We start from the raw sequence: 25174 nt of genomic DNA, 5'->3' as shown, positions 1-25174 counted from the left end.
GGCGAAAGAAAGAATTGTTGAGTTGGTAACGAAGCAATTGAACACAAAGTTACTGAAAAGCTCAGTGACAACTTAGTTATGCCCCCTCTGCATATAATGAGACCTTCCTGGAGAATATTAAAGAGTTGAGTCTCAATTTCAAGGGCAGTACACATGCAAGTACAGCAGGAAGAGGTATAAAGAGACCAGTACCAGCAAAATTTAAATGCATGTATGAGAAAGCAAGGCGGTCCTTTGAACCCGCTTCAAAATAATATCATGGTGATCAAACTGCCCTCTGCCTGAGCTTTCCTGTTCCCTGACACATTAAAGGTCCAGCAGCCAGATTACAACTGCTGCATGCCACTTCACCTCGTCGAATATGAGTCACCACAATTTGGATGTGGAAAACCAGATTCACTTCATCAACATGAAAGATCTCTCCAAATGTCTCTGGCATCTTCCAAGTCACAATAGCCTATTTCAATGCATCAAAAGTTTGAATTTGCCCTTTCTGATTTACACCTCTTATCAAATCATTAGATTCTTCACTTCTTCCATTATCATTCAGTTTAGGCTTGAACCAATATCCTTATGACATTTAATCTTTTCTGTCTTCCACCCTCTCTCAGATTACCCATCTTTCCCCACCTCTGCACTTATGTAAAACAATTAAATCTCAAAACATTTTCTGGACCTGATGGAAGATCAACCTGAAATGTTTTGAGTTTCCCTCCCCAGGGATACTGTCAGACCCATTGAGGTTTTTTTAAGATAACCTTAACGTAATGAAACATCCCATGATACTTTAAAAGGCCATTACAGAAGAAAGTATGGCAATGAACTACAAAAGATGATGCTAGATCAGATTATCAAAGTCCTGATCAAAGAGGTATATTTTAAGAAATATCTTAAAGGAGGACAATTAGGGAGAGAATTCCAGGTTTGGAGCTGAAGTAGCTCAAGGCATGTCTACCAAGAGAAAAATTATAATTGGAATGCTCAAGAGGTCAGAATTACAGGAACACAGGCAGTTTGGAGAGTTGGGCTTGAAGGAAATAAAAAGAGAGAAATGACAACTTTAAAATGAAGATATTGCCTAACTGGTGGCTAATATAGTTCAGCGATTAGAAATGATAGGAGAACAGCAGTTGTTGCAAATTAAGATGTGGACAGAGCTTTGGATGGCCTCAAGTTTAGGAGAGCAGAAAGAGAGAGATTGACCACAACTGTATTAAGTGTCTAGAGGTAATGAATGCATGGATAAGGCATTTGATGATTTTAATTTGCACTAATGCATCAACAAATTTTTAATCATGCATTAATGCATCCCATTAAATTCCCTAGTGATTCTTATCCCTGTAGCAATTCATGATTACTGAAGTATACAGCACAGAAGAAGCAATTCCATCTGTGATTTTTTTCCTAACAGCCATGAGGATTTAATAATTCAGCTTACTTTAAGAAATCGTGCAAGTAATTCAGCAACAATGCTAAACTCTTCTCATCCAAAGGTGTGTATGCCAACATTGCTCCAATTCGCACTGTGGAGAGAAGCAAAACACTTAGCATTTAAAATATGAAAACAAGCCATTCACCCCAACTGGTTCAGGCCAATGTTTATGCTCAACTAAGAGATAGAGAGGAATGCATTTGCTGGAGAAGTCAGTCGATAAAGTGTGGCGCTGGAAAAAGCACAGGTCAGGCAGCATCTGAGGAGTGAGAGAGAGACCACGTTTCAGGCTCAGCCCTTCATCAAGACCTACACAACGCTCCACACAAGTCACCTTTTCGCCATTTAAACTCTTCAACCTCTTTGAACCTAATCAACATGTCCTTCTCTTTAGAAACCATTTAACTGGCCAAGAACTTTCATTTTTTTTCTTTTCTCATTTATCTATTATTTGATATTATAATTGGATGATGAAGTTCAGCTTAAGACTAAAAATGGCAGGAGATCTCAGACCCATGTTATGCTCCTCTTGCTTAATGTGGGAGCTCAGAGACACAATTGATGTCCCTGACTCCTTCATGCGCAGAAAACGTGCCCAGCTGCAGCTTTTGTTAGACTGCAAGATGGCTCTGGAGCTGTGGGTGGACTCACTTTGGACCATTTAGTGGATACACATTTAGTGAATTGGTCACACCACAGATTAGCATTGCTGAGAGAGAAAGGGAATGGATGACCAAAAGGCAGAGAAAGAGCAGGAAGGCAGTGCAGGTGTTCCCTATGGTGATCTCCCTCCAAAACATTTGGAATACTGATGGGGGAAATGGCTTACCAGGGGAAGGCAGAAAGAGCCAGGTTCATGGCACCATGGCTGGCTCTGCTGCACAGAAGGGCAGGAAAAAGAGTGGAAGGGCTATAGTCATAGGGGATTCAATTGTAAGAGGAGTGGATAAGCGATTCTGTGGTCGAAAACAAGACTCCTGAATGGTACGTTGCCTCCCAGGTGCACAGGTCAGGGATGTCTCAGATCGACTGAGACAGAACATTCTGAAAGGGTAGGGTGAACAGCCAGTTGTCGTGGTGGATATGGACACCAATGATACCGGTTAAAAAAAAACGGGATGAAGTCCTACAAGCAATATTTAGGGACTTAGGAGTCAAGTTATAAAGTAGGGCTTCAGAGGTAGTAGTCTCAGGATTGCTATCAGTATTACGTGCTAGTCAGAGTAAAAAATAAGGCAGAATTAACGCATGGTTCAAGAGATGGTGCAGGAGGGAGAGGTTCAGATTTTTGGGACATTGGGACCAGTTCTGGGGGAGGTGGGGCTATTACAAATTGGACGGTCTACACCTGGGCTGGACTGGAATCAATGTCCTAGGGGCGCTTTTGCTAATGCTGTTGGAGTGGGTTTAAATGAGGTTAGTGGAGAGTAATGAGGTAGTAACTAAAGCCCATAAGAAACTAGACAATGAAGTCAGCGTGACTAAGGGGAAGAGTAGGCAGGGAACAGATGAATAAAGAGTACTGGGCTAATGGTAAGATTCTTGGCAGTGTAGATGAGCAGAGATCTGTGTCCATGTATATAGATCCCTCAAAGATGCCACCCAGGATGATAGGGTTGTTAAGAAGGCACACATTGCGTTAGCTTTTATTGGAAGAACGATTGAGTTTCAGACCCCTGAGGTCATTTTGCAGCTGTAGGGCGGCACAGTGGCTAGCACTGCTGCCTCGCAGCGCCAGGTACCCAGGTTCGATTCCAGCCTCGGGTGACTGTCTGTGTGGAGTTTGCATTCTCCCTGTGTCTGCGTGGGTTTCCTCCAGGTGTTGCGTTCAGTTCTGGTCACTGCATTATAGGAAGGATGTGCGATTTACTGGGATGTTACCTGATATGAAGGGAAGGTCTTATAAGGAAAGGCTGAGGGATGGAGGCTGCTTTCATTAGAGAGAAGAAGGTTGAGAGGTGACTTAATTGAGTGTTAGTTAAGGTGGACAGTAAGAGCCTTTTTCCTCAGATGGTGATGGCTAGCACAAGGGGACATAGCTTTAAATTGAGGGGTGATGAACATAGGACAGATGTCAGAGGTAGTATCTTTACTCAGTAGTAGGGGTGTGGAACGCCCTGCCTGCAACTGTAGTAGACTCACCAATGTTAAGGGCACTTAATGGTCATTGGATAAACATATGGATCAAAATAGTGTAGGATAGATAGGCTTCAGATTGGTTCCACAGGTTGGTGCAATGTCAAGTGCTGAACGGCCTGTACTGCGCTGTAATGCTCTATGTCCTATGATGAATGCAAAGGGACAGGTGGTCTGAGGCGTACTTGTTTTAATGTGAGAAATGTAGTAGGTAGCTGCTGTTTGTAGGTAAATCCACATTTAATATGTGGGAGGCTATTAATGAGAAGTTGATTAGAGTGCAGGACAGACATGTCCCTGTGAAAATGAGGGATAGAAATAGCAAGACTAGGGAACCATGGATGACAAGTGAAATTGTGACACCAGCTAAGAGGAAAAAGGAAGCATACATAAGATCTAGGCGACTGAAAACAGACGCAGCTTTGGAAGAATATTGGGAAAGTAGGACCAATCTGAAATGAGGATATAAGAGGGCTAAAAGGGGCCATAAAATAGCTTTAGCAAACAAAGTTAAGAAAAATCCCAAAGCTTATATATAAAAAGCAAGAGGGTAACTAAAGAAAGGGTTGACCCACTCAAGGACAAAGCTGAAGAACTTAATAAATACTTTGTCAGTCTTCACAGTGGAAGACGTGAATAATATCCCAACAATTAAGGAGAGTCAAGGGGCAGGGTTGAGAATGGTGGCCCTAACAGAAGAGAAAGTACTTCATAAGCTAAAAGGTCTAAAAACCGATAAATCTCTTGGCCCAAAAGGCTACATCGTAGAGTTTTGAAGGAGGTGGCTGAAGAAATAGCAGAGGTGTTGGCTGTAATCTTTCAAAAATCACTGGAGTCAGGGTCCCAGATGATTGGAAAAATCACTGTTGTAATCACCTTGTCCAAGAAAGGATCAACACAAAAGATGGAAAATTATAGGTCAATTAGCCTAACCTCGGTTGTAGATAAAATTCCAGAATCCATTGTTAAGGATGAGATTTCTAAATTCTTGGAAGTGCAGGGTCAGTTTAGAACACGTCAGCATGGATTTAATAAGGGGAGGTCATGCCTGACAAACCTGTTAGAATTCTTTGAAGAGGTAACAAATAGGTTAGACCAGGGAAACCCAGTGGATATTATCTACCTCGACTTCCAAAAGGCCTTTGGTAAGGTGCCTCACGGGAGGCTGCTGAGTAAGGTGAGGGCCCATGGTGTTCGAGATAAGTTACTGATACGAATTGAGGATTGGCTGCCTGACAGAAGGCAGACAGTTGGGATAAAAAGGTTCTTTTTCGGAATGGCAGCTAGTGATAAGTGGTGTCCTGCACTGTTCAATGATGGGGCCCCAGCTGTTCACTTTATATATTAATGATCTGGATGAAGAGACTGAGGGTATTCTGGCGAAGTTCGCCGATGATACGAGGTTAGGCAGACAGGTAGGTAGTTCCGAGGTGGTGGGGAGCCTACAGGAAGATTTAGACAGTTTAGGAGAATGGTCCAGCAAATGGCTGATGAAATTCAATATGAACAAATGTGAGGTCTTTCACTTTGGAAAAAAGAACACTGCCACGGACTATTTTCTAAACAGTGAGAAAATTCATGAAGTCAAAAGTACAAAGGGATCTCTAAAGGTTGACTTGCAGGTTGAGTCCATGGTTAAGAAAGCAAATGTAATGTTGTCATTTATTTCAAGAGGGTTGGAACGTAAAAGCAGTGATGTGCTTGTGAGACTTTATAAAGCTCTGGTTAGGCCCCATTGAGAATACTGTGTCCAGTTTTGAGTCCCTCACCTCAGGAAGGACATACTGGCACAAGAGCGTGTCCAGCAGAGATTCACACAGATGATCCTTGGAATGGTAGGCCTAACATACAATGAATAGCTGAGGATCCTGGGATTGTATTCGTTAGAGTTCAGAAGGTTGAGGGAGATTTAATAGAAACTTAGAAGATAATGCATGGCTTAGAAAGGGTGGATGCTGGGAAACTGCTTTCATCAGGCGGGGATACTAGAACTCGTGGGCACAGCCTTAGAATTAGAGGGGGTCAACTTAAAACGGAAGTGAGGAGACATTTCTTCAGCCAGAGAGTGGTGGGCCTGTGGAATTCACTGCCACGGAGCGCAGTAGAGGCCAGGACATTAAATATCTTTAAGGCAGAGATTGATAAATTCTTAACCTCGCAAGGAATTAAGGGTTACGGGGAGAGTGCGGGTAAGTGGCGTTGAAGTGTCCATTAGCCATGATTGAATGGCGGAGTGAATTCAATGGGCTGAATGACCTTACTTCCATTCCTATTTCTTATAATCTAAAAGGAGGAAAGTTACACATGGAGTCAGAGAAAAATGGGTGAGATTCTTAATGAGTACTTTGCACTGGTATTCACCGGAGGAGAGGGATACGATGGATGCGAAGGTTGGGGACAAATGTTTGATTACTCTAGGTCAAGTTGGCATAAGGAGAGAGGAAGTGTTGAGTATTCTAAAAGGCATTAAGATAGACAAGTCCCCAGCTCCAGATGGGATCCATCCCAGGTAACTGAGGGAAGCGAGGGGGGAAATAGCTGGGGTCTTAACAGATATCTTTGCAGCATCCTTAAACACGGGGGAGGTCACAAAGGACTGGAGAATTGCTAATGTTGTCCCCTTGTTTAAGGAGGGTAACAGGGCAATATTAACCAGGGCATGGTTTTAGCCCTGGGAGGGGGAAGCTGGGAAAATATGAGTACAATGATTAGTGCTCCCAGGGATGGGAACTTCAATAGAGGTGCAATGAGTGAAACAGAATAAAATAATGTATTTAATTTGAATTCAACTTAAACTAAACTGCAATCAAATTAAATAAAAGTTAAGTAGATATGTTTGTGCTGGTAGAATAGTAGGTTGTTTATTATTCAACACCAGGTTATAGTCCAACAGGTTTATTTGGAAGCACTCAGTTTCAAAGCGCTGCTCCTTCATCAGGTGGTTGTGGAGACCAAGATTGTAAGACACAGAATTTATAGCAAAAGTTCACAGTGTGATGTAACTGCAATTATATATTGAAAAATACCTGGATTGTATGTTAAATCTCTCAACTTTTAGAATTACCAAGTTGGTTTCAGTTGTAAATCGTAAAACTTTTTGTTTAAAAGTTACATTCTCAAATGAACTTTAACAATTGGTGTCATGTTGGCCCAGATAATGTATTGAAAGTGTTAGCTTCCTACATGAGACTGTCTGTGCCCCAATGGTTACGTTAAAGATTTGAAAAAGTTTTTAATAAAAATAATTTTAAAAAAGGGTAACAGAGATGATCCAGGTAATTATAGACCAGTGAGCCTGATGCCAGTGGTAGGGAAGCTGCTGGAGAAGATACTGAGGGGATCAGATCGACTTACATTTGGAAAAAAATGGGCTTATCAGTGATAAGCAACATGGATTTGTGCAGGGAAGGTCATGCCTTACCAGCTGAATAGGATTCTTTGAGGAAGTGACAAAGTTGATTGATGAGTGAAGTGCTGTAGATGTCAGGTACATGGACTTCAGCAAGGCGTTTGATAAGGTTTCCCATGGTAAATGATGGAGAAAGTGAAGTCACATGGGGTCCAGGCTGTACTAGCGAGATGGATAGAGAATTGGCTGGGCAGCAGGAGACAGTAATAGTGGAAAGGAGTTTCTCAAAATGCAGAACTGTGACCGGTGGTGTTCCACAGGCATCCGGGCGGAGACCATTGTTGTTTGTGATATACATAAACGATCTGGAAGAAGGTTTGGGTTAATAAATTTGCAGTCGACACTAAGACTGGAGTAGCAGCAAAGGGGACTGTCAGAGAATGCAGCAGAATAGATAGATTAGAGAGTTGGACAGAGAAATGGCAGATAAGAGTTCAATCCAGGCAAACACAAGGTGCTGCATTTTGGAAGATCCAATTCAAGAGCGAACTTTATGGTAAATGGAAACGTCCTGGGGAATGTTGAGGTACAGAGATCTGGGTGTTCAGGTCCATTGTTCCCTGAAGGTGGCAACGCAGGTCGATAGAGTGGTCAAGGTGGCACATGGCATGCTTTCCTTCATCGCACTAGGTATTGAGTACAAGAGTTGGCAGGTCATGTTACAGTTATATAAGACTTTGATTCAACAACATTTGGAATACTGTGTGCAGGTCACCACATTACCAAAAGGACATGGATGCTTTGGAGAGGGTGCAGAGATGGTTCACAAGGATGTTGCCTGGTATAGAGGGTGCTAGCTATGAAGAGAGATTGAGTAGATTAGATTTGGAGATGCCAGTGTTGGACTGGGCTGTACAAAGTTAAAAATCACACAACACCAGGTTCAATTGGGAGTACACGAGCTTTCGGAGCAACACTCCTTCATCAGGTGAACGTGGAGGCTCAATCCTAACAGAATTTATACCAAAAATTTGCAGTGTGATGTAACTGAAATTATACATGGAAAAACTGATTATCTGTTAAGCCTTTCATCTGTTAGAATACAGTGATAGTTTCACTTCTTTCATGTGTAAATCACAATACCTTTTTTTTAAAAAAACGTTGCATTCTTGGGTTAGCTGTTAACAATGGTGATCGCTAGACAATATGTTGAAGGTGTTGGCCCCCTGTGTTCTCTGTCTATGCCATGACGTTTAGATTGATTCTAATCTAAAAAGTGAGATAACGGAGTTCTACATGAATGCATGCAGTTTTTGAGCAAAGTACAATGTAACCCTGAAAGTACAAATTCACCCTACAAAATGTGTGTATGTGTATGGGGGAAAAGTATAGAAGAGATATGGAAAGTTCTTTATGCAGAGGGTGTGGGTGCCTGGGACCCATTGCCAGCAGAGGTGGTAGAGGCGGTCACAATAGTGTCATTTAAGACCCTACACAGATACACGAATGGGCAGGGGACAGAGGCATACAGATCCTTAGAAAATAGGCGACAGGTTTAGATAGAGGATCTAGATCAGAGGCTTGGAGGGCCCAAGGGCCTGTTCCTGTGCTGTAATTTTCTTTGTTACATCACGATTCTGAAGAGCACCATACAAATGCAAGTTCTATCTTGAAAATTTTTATCAGTGGACCAGAAGAGGATTAAGTATTTAGTAGCATAGCCCTTGGTGCCTGTTCTCAAGTGAAGAGCGACAGATTAGACTAATTTATCCTATCCTACCCACAAGGTCATTGGGAGCAAAGAATAAAAACTGGAAAGAACCAAAACCAAATCTTAAAAACCAGCTAAACTTACCAAACAACCGAAGGAGATGTGGTGCTCCATAAATCTGTGACATGGGTGCATCTGGATGATCAGCCAAGATTTCGGCATACTGTGGTCTCTCAAATTTGTACAGTAGTTGCGTACCCAACATCACATTGAAATATTCCTTAATTCCAGCAACTACTTCATTAACTGCATATTCCCTAAGGTTGAAAAGGAAAGATACTAAGCAATCAGTGTTCTATTAGTACCCTATTATCAGCTTGTTAGAAAGGATAAAGACGTGGGAATGACACATACAGGCAAGCATCAAAAGAATTCAACTTGTGTCAGTGCTTAATTTTTTTTTATGGCATCCAGAAAAAGACCGTGAAAAGAGAAAGAGATGGGATGAGATAATCTTAATTCTATCCCTCCTCATTAATGACTTCAGCCTCCTAGATTTTCTCTGATCACCAGTCTTGTTTCCTCCCTTTGGGGTATGTCCTTTACAAGTGTCTGAAGATGGGTTTTTATCAAGGTCACACACACACACCCTCAAACATCTCGTGTGCCCTGCTCTTAAATCACAGAAGATCCGAGCAAAAACTTCAGGCATCAGTTTACTTTGTACTTTGAAAACAAGTTACCAGAGAAATAAAATCACTCACTTGTTATTGTCAGTGTTCCCACGTGACTTTTTGTAGTTGGCATATTCTTCCAACACTGTATCTACATTCTTTTTTGCGGGCAAGTGAAACAGCTTTAATGAGAGGAAAGATCATTGTTAGGTTATATAGCCATGTGTGAAACACTACTGAGCATGCAAATCTTGAACAATAAAAATTGATAACAAAAACATATTCTCATTTCTAAAAATAGAAATCCATCAACTGTGCCAAAGGTTTCCAATTATATTGTCAAAAAATAATGTTTGGGCTTATGGATCAATTCTTGATTATTTATCCGATGCATGGTTATAATTTCTGGAGAGCAGTATATGAAAAATACACTAACACAATCACCAAAAATGTAAAACAAATGGTCACTTTTAATGCATGAGGTGAATTGCTGCAGCAGTGAAGAAAATGCCATAGTCTAATAACTAACATGTCACATACTTTCAACACAGCCTGTGAAATTGGTCTGCAAGTTATTCAGACCACTGACAAGGCTTCTGATCTTATCCCAGGCAGAAGCAGATTACGTCCATTGCCAACACAAGTTGAGGATAACATTAAGGATACATGCCGTTTGGTTTTAATACTCTACACAAGTCTCCTCCCACTCTCATTTCACCTCATTTACAAACCCACTAATTCTTTTCTCGTTCATCGTGATAGCATTTTCAGTGTAAGGAAGTTTTGCTCAACTATTTTTGGATAGATTAACTTCACTATATCCGAGGAAAATACCCAATGACAAATTCACCAGGTCCTCAGCACCTTCCAAATCCACGACCACTTCCAACTAGTTGAACAAGGGCAGCTGATACAAGGGAACACCACCACCTTCAAGTTCCCCTCAAAACCACTCATCATCCTGACATGGAAATATCTTGCCATTCCTTCACTGTTGCTGGGTCAAAATCTTGGAATTTCCTCACTAATGGCATTGTGGGTCAATCCACAGCAGATGGACAGCAGTTTTTCAAAAAGGCAGCTCAACACCACTTTCTCATGGGCAACTAGGGATGGGCAATACGCATGGCCAGCCAGCAACGCCCACCTCCCACAAATAAATACATTTTTTGAAACGCAGTCCAGCTCTATAGTCGCAGCATCTTTTCAGTACAGTCTTGCAAATCACAATTCATTCCATCCCAAAAGTAAAATTGGTTATTCTGTTATCTCTTTGTTTCAAGAAATCAAAATAAAAAGTTATCTTGGTATAAAAATCCTTGAAGTACTAACTTGGTTTCAAAAAAGTACCAAAAATGACAGATTCAACATGCAAGTGACCTTCAGGCAGCCATGAACAACTCAAGAACTACTGTCAAGATGTTGACCATTTTACGAAATCACTTTCCAGATTCAACCGAGTGCACTGAAGAATGACATTTTAACAAATGGAGACTCAATTCCCCTAAATTTTCCCTCTGAAATATCACTCTTCCTCAGGGAAATATAGTACAGTCCTGCATGTGAACAACATTCATTACATTCAAGAAGCTTAGTGTGTACAACTCCCAAGAGTATAACCCTCATGAGAATTAAAGCACATCACTGGAAAGCAAAGTCATAATGAACTTCATCTTGCCTTGCTTGCAGGGAGCAAGAAAAGATATAAAAGAAAGATGTGTGCAGACCTGTTAAATTCAAGGAACAGAGTATGTAGTGGACATTCTACTTTGATGTTAAAACTGCAAAGTCAGGTAGCTTCTGTACTTGAGCCAAAAACATGCTTCAACTTCAAGCATGCTCTGACTCTTCTGAACATTTTCAATTTACCATCATCTATTTGGTGGCACAGTGGAAACTGTCAAATTTGTACTTACTGATTGATGTGCCTTTTGTTGTGGGCTCCTGCTTACTTGGAATTTGTATCAAGGCTGTGCAAACAATTTTCAATAAAGGCTGAACAATCAGGAAAGGAGACACTCATTTAATTAGTCTGAGGGCATCTGAACACAATTCTTAAGGTGAAATGCCAGCACTGAACCCACGTCATCACCAATTACCCTGTCTTAGCAGGTTAAATATTAACTTTCATTTTGTAATGCTCCAGGGGCTTTTCTGTACGCTCAAAATCCATGCACTCAGCACCTTCCAGCATTTAAGCATGGCAGGAAACGCAAGACTTCAGGATGTATGCATCTCAAAATAAATGCCTTAAAAATACATTCCCTGTAAAATTATCCTAAGCAGTTTAAATCTAATCCAAGATCCAGAAAGGATACTGAAAAACACTTTTGAAGCTTTCAACATATCCGTAGGTAGCAAAATAGATTCATGAATAAGAATTGAAAGATAACAATTTTAAGAGTCTTTAAGAATATTTCAAGAAGTTGTTTTATATTTTTATCAATGCTTTTTTAATACTAACTTTACAGGACTGCTTACAATAGCACCCAGCAGCTTGCAGTGCCAGCAAGAACCTGTGATATTACAGGTTCAAAACAGATCTATCCCAGCATTGCCAAACTGAATAGTACAACTGTTCTAGACATGATTTCCAAGTATGAGCTGGCATTAATTGAGTACTTTTCACAACCACAGGAAGTCAGCAAGAATGTTTGAGCTAGTGAAGCACTTAAGTGTAATCAGTGTGGCAACGCAGGAAACAAAGCACAGTAAGATCTCACAAATAGCATTTGACAGCAGCCAGGCACTAAAAACGACACTGAAAAATTTAGCGCGTAGGTTTGCTCACTGAGCTGCAGGTTTGATATCCAGGCGTTTCATTACCTGGCTAGGTAATATCATCCGTGGCGACCTCCAAGTGAAGCAAAGCTGTTGTCTCCTGCTTTCTATTTATATCTTTCTCCTGGATGGGGTTCCTGGGGTTTGTGGTGATGTCATTTCCTGTTCGTTTTCTGAGGGGTTGATAGATGGCATCTAGATCTGTGTGTTTGTTTATGGCGTTATGGTTGGAGTGCCAGGCCTCGAGGAATTCTCTGGCATGTCTTTGCTTAGCCTGTCCCAGGATAGATGTGTTGTCCCAGTCGAAATGGGGGGTTTTTCAACAGTGTGTAGGGCTACGAGGGAGAGAGGGTCGTGTCTTTTTGTGGCTAGCTGGTGTTCGTGTATCCTGGTGGCTAACTTCCTTCCGGTTTGTCCTACGTAGTGTTTGTGGCAGTCCTTGCATGGAATTTTGTAGATGACGTTGGTTTTGGCTATGGGTTGTACTGGGTGTTAAGTTTGTTAGTTTTTATTTGTGTGTGTTGGTGGGTTTGTGTGCTACTAGGATTCCGAGGGGTCTTAGTAGTCTGGATGTCATTTCTGAAACTCCTTTGATGTATGGTAAGGTGGTTAGGGTTTCTGGCAGTGTTTGGTCTGCTTGTCGTGGTTTGTCCTAAGGAATCTGCAGACTGTATTTTTTGAGTATCCGTTCTTCTTGAATACGTTGTATAGGTGGTTCGCCTCTGTTTTCCGAAGTTCGTCTGTGCTGCAGTGTGTGGTGGCTCGTTGGAATAGTGTTCTGATACAGCTTTGTTTGTGTGTGTTGGGATGGTTGTTGGTGTAGTTAAGTATTTGGTCAGTGTTTGTCGGTTTTCTGTATACGCAGGTTTGTAGTTCTCCGTTGTCCTTTCTTTCGACTGTGACGTCCAGGAATGCGAGTTTGTTGTCAGTTTCTTCCTCCTTGGTGAACTTTAGGCCTGTGAGGGTGTTGTTGATGTTAAATGTCTCTTCTATCTTGTTTCATTTTGTGATGACAAAATATTAACCAGGGCATTGGGGGAAAACTCTTTCAAATGGCGCCACTGGATGTTTTTGTGCCAAGACAACTGACAGGACCTTAATTTAAAAATCACACCAAAAGACACCACTTTTATCTGTGAAACACACCATGAGCCAAGATTTTGCTCTTAAGTCATGACAGTCAAATGAACAGCCTCCCGATTCAACAGCGCATGCATTATTCACTTACAGTTCTCTTCTAACCAATTTCTGACCAATTACAGGTGGCAATGTAATCTTAAGATGGAACTTAAATACAAATTTCGCGCATGCCCATATTGGTGCTATGTCAAACTTGTTGTAGATGAGGGCAGTGGTTTTAGATACAGTGGAATTGGAATTATCGGAAACAGCTCAACAATGCTTCTCTAACAAAGTGCATGTGCACGCCCAGAGAACTTTTACTTTTCCCTTTCACTTTTCAGCTTTTCTTTAATTTCAGTGGCTAGTGTTAAAGGAGAGTTAAGGGAAAGTAAGATTGCACTTCATCTTTACAAAAGCTCAGTTAACATCTGAAAACAGCTAACCACCTTTTTGAGGGACAACTTTAACCTCCCTCATCCTAACCTTTCCTCTGGATATGCTGCAATGATATAGAGCAATATGCTTTCCTTGGACCTTAGCAGCATCTCATTTCATAGTGAATGACCCCCTCCCCTCTCTTGCTTAGAGTCAGAGCAGGGTTTAAAATACAGATAAACCTTGCTCCATACCAACTGCATAGAAGTACAATACATCCATGTTATCAATTCCTAAACTCCTCAAGCAGCAAAGACTACATACTTGCCCTCAACTGTTTTTTCTGAATATTTGATTCACAGAAGCAAAGATCTCCTCAGTGAAAAGACAGATAATAACAGATAATTACCTACAAGGTAATTGATCTGTTACACAACCCTGGAAAATCAACCTTAACATCTCAGTGGTCAAGGACAATTTGGGAACATCACACGCTTTATCTGCCCTCCAACCTGGATAGCATCCTAAAGGGGGTGAACAGGAGTTGTTAGATCAGCCAAGACCCTACCAAGCGGGAGGGCAGGTTTAAGGTCTCTGTTCCTAATTTGATTTTTTATAACTTGGGATATAATTACTATTTCTCCACTGTCACTGGTCAAAATTCTGGAATTCCCTCCCTAACACCACTATATCGATAGACTGCAAGAGTATTAAATGATGCATTACATAATTTACTATTTCTCCTGACTAATGCAAAGATGTCTGCTGTATATGCACATTACTTGGCACTAGGTGGATGACTGTGTACAGAATTACTCAACCTCAGGAGCCTGGGAAGCATTCCAAGCTTCATAGTGCACTGAATTGTTTTGAAGTGCTATGATTGTTACGGAGAGAATTACGGCTACTCACGATGCATTGTTCAGTGCATATTGTACAGGAATTGGGACTTAATGTTACAGATGTACAAGACGTTTGTATGGCCACATTTAGAGTACTCCCATATTTCTGGTCACCCTGCTATAGGGAGGATGCCATTAAACTGGAAAGGGTACAAAAAAGATTTACAAGTAATGTTACCGAGAATTGAAGGCTGGTTATAAGGAGATGCTGGGACATTCTTTGCTGAGGCATGGGAGGCTGAGGGGTGACCTTGCAGGAGTAATAAAATCATGAGGGGCATGGATAAGGTGAATAGTCAAGATTTTTACCTCAGTAGGAGAGTCCAAAACTAGACAGCATAGGTTAAGGGGAGGGGGGAAAAGATTTAAGGGAGATCTGGGGAAAGTTTTTCACTGAGAGGATGGTCCGCATATGGAATGAGCTGCGAAAGGAATATGTAGAGGCAGGTACAATTAAAACAGGTGAAAGACTTTCGAACAGGCACATGGATGTTCAAGTATTTTTTCGAGATGGCTCAGGGAATCCTTGATGGACTCTACCTGTAAGCCTCTCTTGATCCAGCCCAGAGATTGTACTCTATGGTCGTCTGGAATACAAAACTTTTACAGACAGTTTAGTTTAAATTATTACCTTTATTTACCAATGGCATCAATGTTACACTATAACATAGATACCTACAAGCCAGGCTTGAGCGAAGGTTCTAAAACCACTAGCAGTGTAGCAGCGCCAGCTCGTACCCCTATGAGCTCTCTCAGGCTACTCCTCTTATTGCTGCAAACAAGTTGGCTTTATAAAGAATTTGGTATTAAAATTACTACGCCACATGTCCTTAATCAGATAAGCAGCAATAAAATGGTAGAAGTTTGCAGAGAAAGAGAAACTCGCTGACAGGTCTGAGTATGCTTGACTAATTAAGCTACATGACAAAGTGGGACACCCTGATCAAGCCACGCCAAATGGCCAATTGCTTTGACTAGATTACCTTCTCTTTTAACAGTACATCATAACGAGAAGCTAGTCTAAACTATGTGGAAAAGGTCATGAGGCAACCTTGCTCAGCTAACATGCTGTTATGATTGTCCTACAAAATGGCTTTTTCCTTTAAAGTCATCTTAGACTCCCAAAGTGCAAGTTAAATCCATAACATTCCCAGATCTCGAGCTCTAGGGAACAATACACAAATATTCAACCCATGATAAGCTGGTGTTCACTAAAATCAGACCACAAAGAGTTAATCTTTCCACCAGCTTCAGTCCTGTGTATGTCCCTTGAACCCTTCGGTCAGTGAATGTAATTTACTGAAGAATGTTTTCTCTCTCTCACACGTGAACATCTTCCAACTTTCTTATTATGTCAATTTCACCGTGTTTTCCTAGCTATGGGTAATGAGACATTCACCCTCCAAAACTGTCAAGATTAGATTAGAAAGTTGGAAGATGTTCACGTGTGAGAGAGAGAAAACATTCTTCAGTAAATTACATTCACTGACCAAAGGGTTCAAGGGACATACACATAGGGAGCTAAGCTTCATAAATCCAAATCTGCACAGTGTGGTATGCATGAAAATGTATCAGGATTGTTCTACTACGTGCATATTCCACTCAGCTTATCAAATTACAAGTTCTTTTCCTACTGAGTATGAGTTTAGTTAAGAGTTTTCGATGTAAAACAGAAATTTAGTTATCAGACATTCACCTGTGAAATATGCACACCTCCATACCCCTGGGTGAGAAGGAAGCACTGCCACACATTCCACAAGTGAACAAATGTTATCACCTTATTTATACCAATCCATTGACGCTAAGAACAGATGTCCTTAATTCTTTCCCACATCTCCTTAGCGGATGTGTAAGGCCACCAGCTTTCTCATGGATAGGAAGTGTTTAGAGGGATATGGACCAAACACAAGCAAATTGGACTAGTTTAGTTTAGGAAACCTAGTCGGCATGGACAAGTTGGATTTAAGGGCCTGTTTCCGACTATCATTAATTGAGAAATCCCATAATCAATGGTAAGACAAATGATCAGTCAAATCTGTTCTTTATGATATCGACCAAGGATGCAATGCTGGCCAGGGCACCAGGATAGCCTTCTACCAGTTGGGATGCTTTCAGGATAATCAATGTGCAATAAATTATAGCGAAACTCACATGCCATTATCGATTATTTAAAAAATAATACTTGCTAGCCTCGAGTACCTCAGAATGCTTTTGTTTTACCATGTCTACTTTACTTTAAAACCCAAAACATTTTTTCCAGTCCACTCTCAAGGGTGCATATGTATTTGGAGGGAAAGATAATCAAATATTGATGCATTAAGCCAAGACAGCCTCTGCTTCTTCAGGTTGCCAAACATCCTAACTAGTAGAAAACTATCCTGATCGCCCAATTGTTAAGTGCTTAGTTTTTGCCTAAATAATTGCTTTGAAGTGGTATGACTGTTAAGTGTAATGTGAAGCTTGGAATGCCACTCTGGCTCATGAGGTTTAGAGTAATTTTGTACAAATTCATCCAGCTTGTGCTAAGTAACGTGTATCCAATGCAGAGACATCTTGCTAAATAATTTCCACAATAAATTCCAAAATGTATAATGTGCAACATGTATCAGACTGGAGAAAATTAAAAGTTATGTGAATTCAGCTTAGTAACAAGTAAACCCCACAATAATTGTGACAAAACACAGCACACACAAGTAAATCAGCTGGAAGACACAAGAACCTGCTTTATTGCAAGATTAATGTTCCTTCTTAAAAGCCATGCATCAATCGATTTCTGAGCAAAGTTAGATGTTAAGGATATGCTTTAATTATCTAAGATTTAGTTGGCAATCTCCCTAAAAATAGAATCTCAGAATGAAACCACACAGAAGGAAGCCACCCAACACGCAGCACCTTTAATACAGCTATTCCATTAGTCTCACTAATGTTATTTATCCACAGTCCGATAAATTTCTCACCTCCCACTAGTTCTCCAATATTTTACTGATAAAGTTATTACTGAATCTACTTCAGCGCACTTCAGAACAACTGTGCAAAGGCACAGTTTCTTCATATCAATCACCATAACCCTATGAATCTTATTGCCACTGGGTGGAGAAGATCTGGGTTTGGGTCCCAGTCCACAGCTTGATAGTCACCAAAGTTTATTCTTAATGTGGAGCATCTGATTGATTATCAGTCCATAAATCCTTCCATTATGCCCACGACTGTTAGAGCAGGAGAATGAGTCAGGCATGCTTGAGTTAGTGTGACATCCCTCAAGCTCGTGCCTCTGGTCACAGGCTAGTGATCTGTCCAAGGTAAAATAAGCTATGAAAACATACAAAACTACATGATTTGTCGGTCTCATCATCGTGGAAAGCCTCAAAGTTTGTAACTGGAAACAGACTCTCTATTTACTATGAAAACCTCTCAATTTAGGACACCTTTATTTAATTTTTTCTTAATCTACATCGTTCTAAGGATAGTTCACTACAAATCTTAGTTCTTCAGGGTTGCTTAAGTAAATTGTTCAAAGCTCGCATCATGAAAGGCAGGCCACGGTTCCTAGAGAGCACGCTGCCCAAAACAAGATGACTTAATTTCATCAAAAAAATTCTGAAATTTGATTTTAAAATGTTTTTTAATATTGATGTTAATTCACTTTAGACTGAGAACCGAGCATCATCTTTCAGTTTCTGTTGGTAGAATTGCTGAAGTTACAGCTCTGGCAATATGGTATGGAAACTCATCTTGGCAACCAAAACACGGGAGCAAGTGGGCAGACTGCACTCCCCCACAAGCTGAGCTAACCTAGTGACAAGTAAAATATCTATTGTTGTGAAATATTTACAGCACAGAAACAGGTGATTTGGTTCATGAATCTGTGTCTAAGCATCTTTCCAACCCTTCTTTACCTCATCCTATCAATATATCCTTCTTAGATGTTTTCACCTCATCTTGTTACCTTGTCTGCAATAGCAATATTCTAGCCAAATTTACCATGGTAGCAAATCCTGATGTATCACCATGCTTTGAAGCAACCAGATAGACTGCATACCTGTTTTTGACGTGTGATCAGGTCCCAATCGTCCACGAGCCATGGTTTCAACTCCTCTGGAATCTTAACCTTGACTTCTACCCTGTTCATAAATGTCTCCTCCTGCAGAAGACAACAATTTACCAAGTTACAGCTTCTTCCCAGGTCTACACACAAATTGAACTTGCTGCACACTGCATTTAAAAAACACACCCACAGTCCTAACACCTCAAGGTAAATCTTTATATAGTAGGAGTGCTCAATTCGATAAAAATTACAGACTTTTAAAAACAGGCTTCCCATCTTCTCAAAGCCTCAACCAGCAATAGCTCCGAATACCTTAAGGACCAACCATTCAGGGGTAGAAGTTGTGTCATAGGCATGTAGATTTCCATTTTGGTTCATTTGGAGATGAGCATTAAACATGTCCCATCTCAAACAAATAAAAGCTTGGAAAGCATAAGATGTGACAGAATGATACCCAGTTTAAAAATGTTGGGACAGCATAGATTTAAAAAATTAGGCATGAACCAAGTGTAATGCTCAAGATCAGGAAATAATATGACACCATACAAGACAAAGACTACTTTTTTTCTTGACTGAGTCCAGTACAAGAAAGTGTAACCTACTTTGAGTGGGCTATTTATAGGGAGAAAGCAGGAGAATGGGGTTGAGAAACATATCAGCCATGATGGAATGGTTGAGCAGCCTCATTGGGCTGATTATCTTAATTCTGCTCCTATATCTAATGGTTTATTCAGTCATCATGTCAGGCAGGACTTCTTCAAAACAAAATTTACTGACAATGTGAAGCTCTCTCTCTAAAAAGTAATGAAGCTAAAAGTTTGAAATCTCAGAAATATCCATCTAATCCAGCTGAATTTCAAAGCTTTTTAAAAGGTTACCTACTAAATTTTGATCTATACTAGTCGATGCAGACAATCCTCAATGTAACACTTTTAATCCTGCCAGCCTTGAAGGAAAAAGTAAAGGATTGTGATTTAATATTAAGTCCACAAGCACTTAAAACTTCCCTGCAATACAACTCGTACATCGCATTACACATTCAACCAGACACTTTGCTTATTTAATCAAGATTTTTTTAAAAAAAATCTCTTGGTACCATTCAACAATGTGGATTTAGTTACACCTCAGATTTCTGATAAAATGTAATTAGAACTGAACAGAAAGTGATATGAAGCAGTAATGAAAATTGCTGAAGGGAAGATGTTGAGGCTTTTTGTCAAACATGCATCATGACTGACACAAGAACACCAAATTAAGGGAACAATTATTTATACTTCATGAGAAAAAGGCATAGATTAGTTGGAAAGTTGTGTCTGATTGGTATGTGCCCATGGTAAAGACTTGACCAGGGAACTGTGGCCTCCCAACATGTTCTTTCTACTTACAAAGGACAGTGCCCACACACATACATGCAACCTTAGCAAGCATAGGATAAAAAAACTTCGACAATGTCTTTTTCCACTAAACACTCAGGTTCCACACAACTATGTGACTGTACATGATGAAAACTAGCAGGTAATCAAATGATACCTACCAGGAACTATGTTATCGAGACTGGAGGGTTTGAGTTATCAGGAGAGGCTGGGATAGAGGAAGAGGTAGGGGCGGGTACAATGACAACATTTTAAAGATATTTGGACAGGTAGGCGTGTAGGAAAGATTTAGAAGGATAACAGCCAAACATGGGCAAGTGGGACTGGGTCAGTTTAGGAAATCTGGTTAGCACGGACGAATTGAGCTGAACGGTCTGTTTCCATGCTGTATGACTATTGACTGTAGCTGTAAATAAAAGTCACAATTCAACAAGATCAACTGGTGTTTCTTTGTTGTTAAACCTAAGAAAAATTAAAAAATGTTAAGTACCATTTTTATTCCATCCATGAGGAAATGTTACTTTGTCCCATTTTCTTTTCCCTCCACTCATGAAAGCTGAATTTACCATGGGTTCTATGCCATGGATGCCAATATTCAAAAGGGTAATTGAGACCAGAAACATGCCACTATTTAGAAGACCAAAGTGTCCATTTTTAAAATTAATTCATTCATAGTGTTATAAAAGATCCAAGACTTGTATGAAGAAATACCTGTAGATTTAATTATGTAAAATATCATTTTTAATGAATTTGAACTTCAAGCTAGTGGCATATGGGTGCTGTTCTGTTCTTGTGAAAGGGTTTTAAAGAACTAATTAGGTCAGTCTTTTTAGATCCAAGATTTTAAACCGCTATGTGCAAGTTTATTTATACCACAGGACTTACAACTGAAGACAGAGTGTATAAAGATGTTAGAAAAGCAGAAGCTAAAATGAAGTTTTAAAAAAAAATAAATTAGCTCAAAAGATTTCAAGCAGTTTACTGAAACTTCCAGATATGGGGTGTTTGGTTAGAACGCTGCAGTTTATCAAAAGACTAAGGAAGTCTAAGCTATCGATTGTGAAAGTGATCAAAGGTAAAGGGCTTCACAACTCAGATCTGAGTCGTAGTAGTTAAATCAAATCAATGGATTTGACAGGGAAGGAATATTTAAGTAACTGTCAAGATGATGATATTCGGGAGTAGATGGGATTTTGTTTTGCAATGTTTCAAAACCTTTCAAACAGTGTTGATTGAGATAGCTTGGTTTATTTCACTTCATTTTCCTTTCTTTTGCATAATAAATTTGATTTATTGTTGAAACCAAATTTGCAGACTTGCGTGCTCCTGTTTCAGCAAAAGACTACCATGTTAAACAAAAATATTATCTATCAAGCCAGATTTCATTCTGGCATCTAACCTGTCCAATTGGCTGGGATCATAACGATAGGAATAGAACTGTTGGCAAGGCCAGCGTTTAATGCCCATTCATAACTGAGCTTGAGAAGGCGAGTGACCATGCCAGCAAGAATCTCTGGACAGTAAATCAAACCAGAAATATTGGCCAAGCTTTTGATGTCCCCAGTACAGATACTCAGTCAGAACAAATTACTGCAGATGACAAACTTTACTGAAAAACAACAAACTCCTGAAGAAGGGCTTGTGCCCGAAACATCGATTCTCCTACTCCTTGGATGCTACCTGATCTGCTGTGCTTTTCCAGCACCACACACAACTGAAAACAAATGCTGGAGATCACAGCGGGTCAGGCAGCATCCATGGAAAAAGCAAGGTAACTAAGTCTCAAACGGATACTCAGAGCCCCAAGTGTAGCATCAAAACCTGCCAATTTAAATACTTTAATTACTGTTTTGGCTCATCTCTTCATCAGTCGCAGACTGAATCGAAGACTTTCTGCTCCATGTGGATTAACAATCTAATTCACTATGGAGCTAAAAGTGGCATTATATACTCAAACTGAGGGAGAGAAATTGGACCCATTTCCTAATGGAGTAATAACCATTATGAAGTAACACTTTGAAAGAATGTGTGTTAAGTATCCAGAGCTCAAATACACAGGCGTTTAAAAATTATGTTTCAAAATATAGCACAATAGAAGCTCTCTTCATCAACAGTTACTGAAATCCACTCGTAACATCTTTGTTAGTTGTAATCCCAGGCATTTCAGAACATCATTTATAGATTCAATTTATGTTGACTTAAATTTTGGTTTTATTACTGGTTATTAAACACACATTCAGTTGCTGTGTTACATTCTAGTGAACTACATACACTTTCCATTGTGGGGTCCACTCTTGCCCTTTTCTTCCTGGGTGGCTGTGGTGTTTCACTAGTGCTACTTCCATCACCAGCTGTGGGAGCTGATAAAAGATCAAATTAGTTACTCATAGCGAAGCTAACTGACTGTTCTTACATACACTCAACCATCAGCTGAGGCACTGACTTATAGACCTCGAATAACTGACTACTAGAATATATTCAATATACATCATCATCATTTCTATGCGGCATTACTAAAAATCACTATATTACAGATTGGTGGCAGAACTGAGGAGATTGGAAGAAATATTTAGGATTTGTCTTGCTTTGTTTAATAATGCTGCATTACATCAAGCATTACCTGGATTTTTAAAATGTTATTGATGCATCATAAGTAATGCTCATCTGTGTTTGTTCCTGTTCAAGGTGCACAGTCAGTCCTGACCGTCCTTTATTAACAGGAGTTTGCATCAGTCAAGCGGTCAAAAGACTCAATTTCAAACAGCGATCAAATTTTTATCAGGTCACTACATATTTTGCCAAATTCTCCAATGCTAAGCCAAGCCATTTACAGAATCTCAAGAAATTAAAGCACAGGATGCAGCCATTTGGCCTGCCATGCCATTACAGGTTCTTTGAAAGCAGTTATTCTTAGCCCACATTACTGTTTTTCATCCATAATCCTTTAAAGTCTTCAACCCTATTTACTTGTTCACCATCCTTTTAAAAATTATTTCCATTACTTTTGCAGGGTCAGCATTCCAAATCAAATAACTCTGGTGAAAACAATCCTTCTTAGGTCTTTTACCATGAATTTAAAATTCACGTTCTCTAATTATTGACCAATGTAGAGAAAACTTGCCCTATCAAAGCCCAAAAGAACTCAGATGATCCTTCCATAAGCTTTTAAGGAAAAACCAGTTTTCCACTTGGGTTACAGTACTACCAATGTAAAACATACAAAATCACCCTATGATTACCACCAACAGGCCTACATCCAACTGGTCCGCATCCAGCTAATATATTGCTTTTCTCTCTCCACATTGAGCTGAGTGATAAGTACAGAAGAAAACACTTGAATGCTCTTCATATTTCATGAAATATTTCACAGTTCTACCATAACATTGCAATAAGTTCTAATCGGCACCATCTGCCTGAGCCTGCCTCCAGTGCATAACCCACACCTTAAACCCTGCACCCCCTTCCCATTATCCTGCACATACCCCGCCGCTCACTGAAGCCCTGCTCCTCTCGACACCTGCCCAAATATTCAACCCCTCCCCCCCTCAACTGCGCTGTCTCTCTACCCCACCACCTCCTTTGCAGCCAACATACCTCCTTCCATATTTGTTCATACATGTGTGAGCAAGGTGAAAGACTGAAAATGAATGAAATTCCCTGAACCAAAAGTCAGAATTCCACCAAAGATCTAAATTTGTTATTCCTAAACATACCTCAATGAGTACATTTTAAACAAATGTCAATCATAGGATATGGGTATCACAAGCAAGGCTAACATTTATTGCACATTGCCTACTGGTTCTCAAGGCTGTACAAGCAGGCTACTCTAGACATAGCAAGTAGGACCCTCTGACAACAGGTAGGCAATTTCTGAGACAACTAAGGGGATAAGTATTCCTGAGGGATACCCTTTGGGGCAGCAAGGTGGCTAGCACTGCTGCCTCACAGCGCCAGAGACCTGGGTTCAATTCCCAGCCTGAGGCAACTGTGTGTGTGGAGTTTGCACATTCTCCCCGTGACTGCATGGGTTTCCTCCGGGTGCTCCGGTTTCCTCCCACAGTCCAAAGACGTACAGGTTAGGTGAATTGGCCATGCTAAATTGCCCGTAGTGTTAGGTGGATTCGTCAGGGGTAAATATAGGGGGATGGGTTTCTCTTTGGAGGGTCGATGTGGACTTGTTGGACCAAAGGGCCTGTTTCCACACTGTAGGTAATCTAATCTTGTACAGAGATAACCGGTTTCTTCAACTGCTTGAAGGTTGCATTCAGTAATAAAAGATCTGAACCAAAGATAAGTTTTAAGGATACTTACCTTTCTGTTTATTCTTCTTTGTTTTTCTGAAAGAGAGAAAAACTTTTACAAACGAGTATCAAATGCATTTTTTAAAAATCATGTCAATGGGAAAATAACAAATTATTGCCGTATCAACTTCATAGCTGGCACTGACTAATACTGGACATGCCCAGAACCTTATTCAGGGAATACATACAAAAAAAATGATAGTTTATGCTTCCAAGGCAACATAGAATTTTGTTTTAATTCATAGTCATGCTGCACAGATGGCTCGCCACCTGATTTTGTTTTAAAAAAATGAATAAAGGAAAGAGTTACATTGCTACAACAAACAATTCTTCTTTGCTACTCATTCTCCATGGTAACTCCAGTTTCACATATCATGGGTTGCTTCTCTGGCTTGATGGTAATGGCTCAGCAAGGCAAATGCCAAATTATGAGGTCAGAGATTGCAGTTGAATACAGTTCTGCCATTAACTCTTCGTATTTTGTCAATCAGGGGTTTGAAAAGGACAATAAATCCAACTTAGTGGAAAAGCTAATTGAACCGCGTTAAAATTAGTTTCAAAAAATTGGAACACACCTGAAAAGTTACCACGAGATTCAGTACTCAAGTTACTCACATTTCAACATTCTTCTGTTGCATGGTGGAAGCCTTCTTGGCTGGTGCAGCGCCCCTCATCTTGCCCTCTGCCCATTGCTCTCTAGAGATAAATAAATTAACAGAAAATAAAATAATTACTAACAGAAAAAGGGAACACTTCTCAAACAGTATTAGAGTCATAGAGATGCACAGCATGGAAACAGACCTTTCGGTCCAACCCGTCCATGCCGACCAGATATCCCAACCCAATCTAGTCCCACCTGCCAGCACTCAGCCCATATCCCTCCAAACCCTTCCTATTCATATACCCAATAAAAATGCCTCTTAAATGTTGTAATTGTACCAGCCTCCACCACTTCCTCTGGCAGCTCATTCCA

General features: G+C 40.3%; 1 protein-coding gene across 5 annotated transcripts in view; it reads right to left on the bottom strand.

Annotated features, from left to right (window-relative positions):
• morf4l1 (mortality factor 4 like 1) overlaps positions 1–25174 on the bottom strand; it is a 73835-nt gene that overhangs the window by 17356 nt on the left and 31305 nt on the right. For all 5 annotated transcript variants that reach the window (XM_087981322.1, XM_043677128.2, XM_087981323.1 and 2 more), the window contains 7 exons: positions 24817–24897; positions 24212–24237; positions 22172–22260; positions 18522–18623; positions 9393–9484; positions 8773–8945; positions 1439–1523 (listed from right to left, as the gene is read on the bottom strand). In XM_087981322.1, the coding sequence (XP_087837448.1) occupies positions 1439–1523; positions 8773–8945; positions 9393–9484; positions 18522–18623; positions 22172–22260; positions 24212–24237; positions 24817–24897 (648 nt within the window). The remainder of the gene's footprint in view (positions 1–1438; positions 1524–8772; positions 8946–9392; positions 9485–18521; positions 18624–22171; positions 22261–24211; positions 24238–24816; positions 24898–25174) is intronic.

Source organism: Chiloscyllium plagiosum, unplaced genomic scaffold (assembly GCF_037043375.1).
Source record: "Chiloscyllium plagiosum isolate Xiang-an unplaced genomic scaffold, Cpla_swu_hap1 HiC_scaffold_39, whole genome shotgun sequence".
NCBI lineage: Eukaryota > Metazoa > Chordata > Chondrichthyes > Orectolobiformes > Hemiscylliidae > Chiloscyllium > Chiloscyllium plagiosum.
The sequence above is the reverse complement of the archived record's forward strand: the minus strand, read 5'-3'. Positions and strand labels throughout refer to the sequence as shown.